Here is a 10,141-nt window from a genome sequence, read left to right as displayed (position 1 = left end):
ACACAAGCAGTATCACTTCACCCTCTATGCTTGTTTTGGGGAAAAGAAGAGGCAGGGGGAAGACTGGTACTGCTCCCCTTAACCTCCCCACCAGCATTTAGCTATGCAGTGTTTATATCCCCATCCTGCAGCCAAAAAGGGGCTTGCAAAAATCAGTCCTAAAGACTCGTGCTGTTAAAAAAGACATGGCATTGGAGGAAAGAGCAGGGAGGAGGGAGAAGAAAAAAGCGCAGGTCCACAGGACAGCTCTTACAAGTTTTAGATGATGCGAGTGGCATTTCAGGCCTTCTTCACCTCGAGGTGTGAAATCTCTCGCCGGAAGGACGCTGCTCCCCCTAAGCTTCCCACCAGCATTTATTGACGGTATGTATAACCCCACCACACCCCGGCCGCTCTCTCAGAGCAACTTGCAAAAAGCCAGTACTAAGACTTGCGCTCTGAAAATATGAGAGTGGAAGGACGCTCAAGTTCTTGAAATTACAGCTCTTGAAAATTACTCTGTCTGCCTTCCCCCTCGCCTGAAGCCCCTCAGTTAGATCCAGGAGCAGGACTGGTGGAAAAGTTGGCTCCTGTCCCATAGCTGTTGTTTCAGACAGCTAAGTATACTTACGCTGGGGATACGTTTAGCCTAGCTAAGAGGAGACTGAGACAGCTAGGGCTGGGCGGCAGATTGCTGTATCGTCCAAAACCAGTTCAAAATCCGTATTGTGATAACTGGTTTCATGATTTTTGACCCAGCAATATATCGCGAATCATGTTAGGTATGTGTATGTGTGCTGTACCAAAATCACGATGCAGGAAAAACCGTGAAGCCAGCCAGTGGCTCTCAAAAACTCCATAACTTATTCCAGACATTGCGATGTATTGGTATATCGCAATGTTGAGCTGGTGATATATAACAATGTTGAAGACTAGGTATTGCCCAGCCCTAGAGACAGCTACCTTCTAATATCTGAAGGAAGGAAGATGGAGTAAGCTTTTTTTGGGGGGGGGGGGGGGTAGGACCCGAACCAATGAGGTCAAATGACGAGAAAAGAGATTCTGACTAAACATCAGGAAGAACTTTCTGACAGTAAGAGGAGTTTTACAGTGGGAAGGAATCCCCTGGAAGGTGGTGGGCGCTCCTTCATTGCAGGATTGCCCCCTGCCTGGGGTTATTTAGCTGCAATTCCTGCACTGCAGCGGGCTGGACTAGATGACCCTCAGAGGAACCTTCCAATTCTGCAGCTCTACAAAAACAGGTCCGCCCCAGTACCTGCAACAAGAATTGAGAGGGGGTGGCCATTGGGTGGGGGGAGCAAGGGTGGTCGTTCGAGACAGAGCATCCACACACAAGCCTCGATAAATCATCTCTTTATTAAATATACATCATTTCTTGGCACAGATCTTTGTACAAGTTATGTCACTATAGACACACGTTTGTGTGTGTGTGTATATATGTATATATATATATATAAAACAAAAGGATCAAAAATCCACACACGCACAGGACCCTCGGGAGGCATCGGGTGCCCTCGCTTCGAGAGACACAAAGGCAGCATTGGACGATGATCACACAAACACTCCTGCAGAGAGTTACCCACCTTCCCTGCAAAAAGCCATCCTGGTTAATACATTGTCCTGACAAGAGGGAGGAGGAGAGGGCGGGTTGGCCAGGGTTTTTTTTGGGGGGGGGGGCAACAACACTGTTTACAGACTCGCTATTCTGGGGACCTCCCCGGAAAAAGTACTCACCAGGGATCACCAGTGGCCCCCGGATAACTTTTTGACCCTTGCTATCAATTTGTACCCCTCCTGTATCAAGAATGATGAGTTGGGGGGGGGGGGTGTTGGCCCCTGCCCCTTGGGAACCAAGCAACAGATTCTTGGAACCATTCCCTGCAATGGGGAATGAGTCCCCCCATGGCAGAAGTTCTTAGGGAGGGGTGGTGTTTAAAGCAGGGGTGCCCCCCAGCGTCTCCAGCAGCCGGGAACGACGGGCAACTGCAGCACAACTGGAAAAGGCTCCCTCGGATCCCAACTCCGTTGTGCATCGATTCAACCGCTGCAATTACGACTTCTACCTGCTGTAGAAACGCCACCCCAACACCACCCTTGGGTGCTGGGGAGCAGGATGGCAGGGAGCATCTGTGTCCCTCCAGGCGCCCGACTGATGGGAGCTAGAGAGAACCCCCCCCCATGTCACCGTAGCGCCATCTTGAAGCCGTAGGGCAGCCAACCTCCGCTGGTACTTATGTGGACCCCCGGAAATGACCTCTGCCCCCTCTATGTTACGAGAAACGCTGGTAGGAAGGGGGCTAGGTCAGTGTTTCCCCAACTTGGGTCTCTGGGTGTTTTTGGACAGCAATTCCCATCATCCCTGACCACTGGTCCTGCTAGCTCAGGATGATGGGAGTTGTAGTCCCAAAACACCCAGAGACCCAAGTTGGGGAAACCCTGGGCTAGATTCTAGGGAGGGGGAAAGCATCTCTCTGGGATCGCTGCTTCAGAAAATCTGGTTCTCTGCAGGCTGGGGCAAGGGGTTGGCGGGGGGTGACCCACAGCCCAGAGCACCCCAGGAAAGATTCTCTAGCTGCCTGAAGTCCATCTTGTTACCCCAAGGAGACCTCACGCCAAGGCCAGCAGGATGGCTTTCGCCGATTAACTGCTCCTTGCCAGTTAATTTTTGCAAAAATAAACTTAGCTCCACAGCTGAAAGCTATCAGGAAGGGGGGAATCTATGGCCGACAGGGATGGGGATAGTGCGATTGTGGGTCAGGAAGGGAGAGGGAATGGGAGATGCTCAGGTCTTCGCTTGGTTGGTGGCGGAGAGAGGGAAGAAAAGGTCACCCCAAATACTCAAAACCTTGCAGAAAGATATGTCACTAGACTACCAATCCCATCAGCCCTGATTGCCGGTCCAAGCTGGCAGGGGATTATGGGAGTTGTAGTCTGGTCATCAAAAGACACTAGCTTGCAGCCTCTTAAACCCGAAAAGGGAAAGTCATCTTCCCCAGGGATGATGTTCTATTTTACCTTACGGCAGATGTTTAAAAGGAAGCACCCCAGACTCCAACTCAAGCACATCAGCAAGCGACCTTCTTTGAACTGGCAATCTATCTCCTAGAACAGGTCGGCAAGGTTTACCAGCCATTGGCCGGATCACTCCCACGGAGATCGTCCATGGGCCAGACTGGCACAGCGCAACGCAACGTCTGCGCATGTCCGCGGTGCCGAAAATTGCTTCTGCGCATGCCCAGACGCCGAAAATCGCACCTGCGCAGAAGCAATTTTCAGCATCTGGACATGCGCAAGTGTGATTTCCAGTATCTGTGGGTGCGCAGACGCAATTTCTGGCACCGTGCTGCGCTGTGCTGGTTTAGCGCAGTGTGCGGGGGACTCACCAAGCTGGTGGCTCAGTTCAGGGGTGGCTCGTGGAGCGGTAAAACGGTCTTTGTGGGCCGCATCTGGCCCATGGGCCACACGTTGCCGACCCTAGTCCTAGAATATATACATATATCTATATATATGCTCCCAAGATCTGGGTTTGAGATGAGCATTATTTCGGTGGTGAGCTGGCACCTGCCATCCCTCTGAAATTCTCTCTCCCCGACAAAAATGAAACCCACTGAGCCACAATTGCAATCCATCACAACTGCTGATGGCATGGAGAATTAGAAAAATGAGAATTGGGGAAACGGGGCGGGGGGGGGGGTTGTAGACCAGGGTTTCCCAAACCTGGGACTCCAGCTGTTTCGGGACTACAACTGCCACCATCCCCAGCTAGCAGGACCAGTGGTTAGGGATGATGGAGACCCAAGTTTGGAAACCCTGTGTAGGGTCTCCCAGTGGTAGTGCATCTTTTTTCAGAATGTGCAAAACACTCCAACCTGCATAAGCAGAGTCTGGGGGGGGGGTCTACATGAAGTGGGCTTCCTGTTTAGGACATGCATCACCCCGTTCAATCTATTTTCATACCGGGGAGGTAAAAGCTCTTGAGCTTTGCATCTGGGGGTGGTGGGTGAATCCAAGGTGCGGTTTTGTCGAAGGCAGGCATTGTGCTTGCTAAGTGTTAGGAAGCAGTACAGTGAAGTGGAGGGCAGATGAGAGAGAGAGAGAGAGATTAGCGGGGGTTAATTTAAGCATGATTTCCAGGAAAGGGCTGGTGGGAGTCAGTCAACATCTGGAGGGACACAGGATTGTTGCCCTGCTCTAGGAGATTTTCGAAGGTGGGGAGTGCCTGAGCATGTACACGGCGAGAGACCCAGGACTGCCTGGCAAAACACCCACTCCTCTTCCCAGGAGGAGACCTGCAAAATGCCTTCTCCAATCCGATTCCTCTCCAGATGTTCGAGGCACCTGGCTTTTCATCCTCACCATCCCTGGCTGCTGGAAGTTCAGCAACATATCAAAGTGCATTTTTCGTTGTCATCCCTGACCGTCAGGATAAAGGTTTTCCCCATCTCCAATCTGAGATGAGGCATCTATGATTCTATGGTCTGCTCTGGGCTAGGAATTCCTCTTCTAGAGAGTCCTGATTCCTTCCATCTTTTGCTTGCAGTGGGGAATCCTGCTTCTCAGAGCACAGGTGGGGAACACCTGTGGGGCCCTGAAGAAGCTGCTGGATCTCCCCGTGGGACCAGGGAGGGACCCAGGTGTCCCTCCCCCTGCAGCCACTGACACTTAATACTGGAGGGGGGAGCCCTGCTAAAAAGCAGAGACAATTTGGAGGATCAAAGGTTAACTCGACCACATGCCATCTTCCGAAGCTTGAACTCTGAAATATGTGCGCATATCTAAATATAATCATTAAAATAGTCTCTAAAATGCAAGGAAAGAAGGCTCCAACATCCCGAACCTATGATCCCATCTCAGAACCAGGAGCTGCCCGGATTGCGGCGGCAAGAGAATTCAAGATTGCACTGTGCCCTCTCTGCCTTGGACAAACCCCGAGGAAAGGAAAGAATCCAGTCTTTGGTTTTTTCTCCCCTGGGACCGGCTGGCCATCTTCCAGGAGGTTTTGGGGCAGAATTCTAAAAGCATTTGAAGTAGGGAGAGGGGGGAGATGAAGGGGCCCCATTTTCCAGGTCTTGGAAAACAAACCATTTGCTGGAAGGAGGGGGGGGGCGGGGAAGACCGCAGGGGGCGGAAACCACAAGACAGACACACCCCACGCTTCGAACATACAGGTAAGTTCGGCTTCCTACAAAATAAAGGGTGCAGGAGAGATAGAGGCAAGAGATGTTAACGGGACTGTGTCGCCACGGTTTAGAACGACGAGGCAAAATCAAGTAAATAGCACAGCTGCAGGATCCCTTGCCCGTTCCCCACAAATCCAAGCAGAATTCAGAGGAATTTCAACCACTTCGGTGGGACAGGGAGAGGGAAAGCAAGAAAACAACACTGGTGGCTTCTCTTTCGCAAACGCAAGCTCAGGGAAGCAGGGGGCAGGATGCTGCGGTCGCAGGGACCTAACAGAGATTGCCCTGGGTCACTCAGCTCTGCCGCGAGAACCCTCTGGCTCAGGGAGGGAGGGAGGAAGAGGATGCCTGCCCACCTGCCCACCTTTCCACCAACACTTGCACCAACCGCCGGCTGCCGGCCGGCCACTACCTCTCCACGTCCACCCCTTGCTCCCACTTCCGGAGGACGATCTGCGTGAGGTCGAAGGTCGTGAAGCTGATCCCCACGGCGATGGGGCCCTTGACCCAGTTCATGCTGAGTCCCTTGTAGAGGCCGCGGACGAGTCCTTCCTCCCGGATGATGTCCCGCATAGTGCGCAGGATGGAGCCGTAGGTGTGGCCCATCACCCCGGCCGTCTGCATCCGCCTCCGCACAACGTCCAGCGGGTAGGAGGCAGACTGCCCGATCAGGCCGGCGCAGGCCCCAAAGACGAGCCGTTCCGTGGGGTAGGGCTGTGTCCTGCCGCTGTGCTCTGGAGGAAGAGGAAATGCTGGTGGGGAACTCTGGAGGGACAGCGCAAACAAACAGACCCCCCAGGACCCCCAGAGTGCAAAGACCTTAGTGCAAAAAGCAACTCTCCCCAATTGCAATTGCCAGGAGCCAGGAGGTATAGTGCCTCCAAACAGTGGAGGGAGTGCACAGCCATCCTGGTGGCATGGATTTGTTACGAGGTGGGAGGAACCAGCTGGGGGACCCCCCCCCCAAGGGAAGAAGGCTCAGAGCCCAGGGAGTGGCGGTGGGGCGATGATGAGTGGCCAGGGGGAGAAGACTGGGCGGAGGCGGAGGTGTCAGAAGCAGAAGAGGCAACAAGGCTTGGTGAGCAGGAAGAGTCTGTGGCAGAGAGAAGTCCAGAATCTGAGACAGAAGCTGAAGCAGGAGAGGAAGGAGACCAAGAGGCAGAGATGAATCCAGCTGGTGCCTCCCCCGCCTGCTGCATCAAGTTGCCTTCCCTTCTGGTCTCCCAGAACCAGGAGAGGCATGAAGAGGGTGGAGGAGAGGTTGGCTGCATGCAGGCATGTTCTTTGATTGCTTGGGGGAAATCCTGGAGAGAAGGGGTCTTAGATGGTTGTGGGGAGGCAAGGACCTTCAGTCTCAGCAGCTGCTTCATGGGGGGCAAGACCTACCGGGCATGAGCTGCTGTGCTCCTTAGGCCTGACACTCCTGTTCAGATTGTGTCCTTGCTAATAAAGAGTTAACTCCCAGTTGTATGGTGTGATTTACTGCCGGCTCCCCTCTGAGACGTGGCTAGTAGCCACTGCTCTTCCACGGATTTGCCTAATCTTAAAAACCATTCATAAGAGTCCGTCTTCTGGGTGATGCCCAAAGGAGCCCATCAAGCCTGGCATCCTGGCCCCGCTGCTTTTACCTGCGTGAAACTTCTTCAGGGTCTCGTAGGTGAAGAAGCTCAGCCCAGCATATGGAATCACCCCCAGGATGGTGGGGGCAAAGCCCCGGTAGAGGGTCTTCATCCCTTCCTCCCGGGATATCCGAATGAAGACATGGACAATGTTGCTGTACCTGCCGGGAGAGCGGAGCAGGAGATACCGTGTCTTGTTATCATGTCTCTCAAGCAACAAGCCTTGCTGGCTGTCAAAGGGTGTGGCAGGAGAGGGCAGCAGGAGTGGCCAGAAGATTCAAGGACAAGAACATTTCAGTGTAGCATAGCCTAACCTCGTATCAAGATTTTTAAAAACCTGAATACACAACCAGATACATTATCCATGCCTTTCCACAAGAGCATTGCCTATTCAAGATGTTCAAGGTTCTGGAAACCAAGATTGATGAGGAACAGTTGAAGGAGCTGGGAATGTTTAGCCTGGGAAAGAGGAGACTCAGAGGAGATAGGGGAGCCATCTTCAAATATCTTAAGGGCTGCCGCATGGAAAATAGAGCAAGCTTGTTTTCTCCTGCTCTGGAGGGTCAGACTCGAACCCATGGCTTCAAGTTACAAGAAAGGAGATTCTGACTAAAAATACGGGAAAACTTTCTGTGTTTGACAGTGTAACAGTCTCCCTGGGGAGGTTGTAGACTCTCCTTCCTTGGAGGTTTCTAAGCAGAGGTTGGGTGTCCATCTGCCATGGAAGCTGTAGCTGAGATTCCTGCATTGCAGGGGGTTGGACTAGATGACCCTGGGGGTCCCTGTCCAACTCTACTATTCTATTATTCTTCTACAGTTCTCCTTGACATATTGTTGGGAAGAGGGATTTCCAGCTCTGACAAATATGAAAGATCAGAAGACAGAAAGGCTTATTTGTGTTGCTGAGAAGACAAGAGTTTGTCTCAAATTAGACCACACATGAGTGAGATTACCTGGCAAAAACAAGCTCATAACTCTCATTGAGTTTGTATAGGTACTTAAGATATATACGTAAGAGGCTCGTTTCAAATAATATTTTCGGAATCATAGAATTACAGATACAAAAGCCGATGTGTTGTCAAAAGAACTGGTCTGATATACGACCATAGCAGATCAGATAGTAATTGCAACTCAATGGAAAACAGCCCAAAATCTCATACTGGGTGCTTGGTACCACTCACTCTGGAATAAGGGAGGGAATTATAGAATCTTAAGATTTGTAGAGTTGGAAGGGGCCACAGGGATCATCCAGTCCAACCCCCTGCATTGCAGGAATCTTTTGCCCAACATGGGGCTCGAACCCACAACCCTGAGATTAAGAGTCTCATAATTTACCGACTGAGATTTCAACAAGGACTCAAACTTCAAGATACTTTTTATGATTTGGCATGCCTTTATGTCATATGCATTGTCAGAGCAATTCTCATGCCCAGTCTGGCAAAACTGCAACCAGACTGGATAACCAAATAAAGCTAATATTCTTCACTTGGACTTTGTGACCTTAGCCCCTGAATTCTTTCAATTCCATTTGATTTTTTATTTTATTTTGTAAAAGCGTGGTGGCAGAAGTGAAATGCTTCAGTAACCAGAGTCTGAAACCCATGAATCACAGCGCATTCTTGTTCCTATTTACTCAAAAGTAAGTTCAGCTGTTTTCAGTGTGGTTTATTTCCCAGTATGTACATTAAGAATTGCGCACGGAAGTAGTTGTGCTCAAAGTAGACCCATTGAAATAAATGGACTTAGTTGATTTAGGGAAGTTTTAAATGTTTGATGTTTTACTGTGTTTGATGTTTCAGTTGGATGGTAGCTGGCCAGAGTGGCTGGGGGACATATCCTGTATTATTATTATTATTATTAGTAGTAGTAGTAGTAGCAGCAGCAGTAGTAGTACCTTTTACCTTTTTAACCTTTAGTAGTACTCATTCTGCATGCCTGTTTTACAGCTTTGTTTTCCATCTTATAAGTTTCTCCTGCCGTTATACCTGTTCTCCCTCTTTTATGTCCGCCACAAAATGAAATTTAAAATATTTGCCGGGGGGGGAAGAAGAACAGGGTGGGCTCCCTTGTCAACTCCTCTACATTCTCTCTCCCGCCGCCCCCCGAAGCCATAAGAGAGACAACCAACACACACAAACACACCAAGGGCCCATATCACAACTTAACTATTTTGGGCACCCGATGACACCTGGTGTGCAGCCAAGAAGGACCCAGGCTATTTTAGATGCTGGACGACAGCCATGCTGGAGGAGGGGAAGAGGAACATCGAACAAAACACTGAGGGGGGAAAAGCCAGCAGTTGTTGGGCAAAGGCCCCTTCATTACAGGGGGCTGGACCAGATGGCCCTCGGGGGACCCCTCCCAACACCACCGTTCTAGGATTCTACTTCTCAAGCCAGGGCTGGTCCGTTCCAGGCAAGGAAGGTGGGCCGACTGGTACTTTCAAAGCAGGGAGGAGATCAGGAGTGTGCGCTTTCTTTCGAGTAGCACATACTGTATGTCAGTTCGTGGGCGGCGACCACAGATAGCCCTTTGCTTTGGTACCAGAGGAGAGAGGGAGCGCCTTCTCTGCACAGAACCGCTCATTTATTGAGATCTGCAGGTCAAATCCTCCCTGATTGTGCTGCAGGCACATTAATACGTCTTGCAACAATCCCACGAGGAGGAGAGCCTTGTTTGCTGAGATCCCCACCTCCCAAATAAGACTTATGAACCCACGTCAACCTTATAGAATCATAGAATCCTAGAGTTGGAAGAGACCACAAGGGCCATCCAGTCCAAGCCCCTGACAGCAGGAAACACCACCAAAGCATTCCTGACAGATGGCTGTCAAGGAATTGGCCTCTGTAAAAGACCTGTCTTTTTTGTCCAGCCTTTCATCCCCTAGCAATTTAACCATTTGCTACAGTTGGGGTCGATGGAGAAAATAACAATTTAATAAAACTCTGTCATTTTGGTATTCCGTTTTCGTTTGAGCCTCTTGCCCATCTGAACCCCAAAGGCCTGTGCCCCCCGACCTTTATTCAGTGCAAATCTAGCTGCTTTGAGTGTTGTTTTTAGGCAGTGGTAGGGGAAGAGGAGTGTGGGGGGGGGGAGAGCACCGCACCTGGCAGCATGATCCCGCTGGGGTGCCATCGCAGGCTGCCCCCCCCCACGCTGCCGAGCCCAGGACACACGCCAGCCCCACCCCCCACCTGCTCTCCGCCACTGCTTTTAGGTACTCCCACCCCACCCAAAATCCCACAGGCGCATCCTCAACGCCAACTCACATTTCCTTGGCTGGACGGCCATCCGGGCGCGGACCAGGTCCAGGGGGTACGTCAACATGGCGGCCGTCGTGCC

The 10,141-nt window shown here is 51.2% G+C and overlaps 1 protein-coding gene across 1 annotated transcript in view; it reads right to left on the bottom strand.

Annotated features, from left to right (window-relative positions):
• Window positions 1–3,887: 3,887 nt before the first annotated feature.
• Window positions 3,888–10,141, bottom strand: part of SLC25A42 (solute carrier family 25 member 42) — a 28,998-nt gene continuing 22,744 nt past the window's right edge. The window contains 3 exon segments of the mRNA XM_033136496.1: window positions 3,888–5,914; window positions 6,809–6,960; window positions 10,065–10,141. Of these exon segments, the coding sequence (XP_032992387.1) occupies window positions 5,589–5,914; window positions 6,809–6,960; window positions 10,065–10,141 (555 nt within the window). The 3' untranslated portion in view covers window positions 3,888–5,588.

Source organism: Lacerta agilis, chromosome 18, assembly GCF_009819535.1.
Source record: "Lacerta agilis isolate rLacAgi1 chromosome 18, rLacAgi1.pri, whole genome shotgun sequence".
Lineage (NCBI taxonomy): Eukaryota > Metazoa > Chordata > Lepidosauria > Squamata > Lacertidae > Lacerta > Lacerta agilis.
Note: the sequence above shows the minus strand (reverse complement) of the source record. Positions and strands in the feature narration are given on the sequence as shown.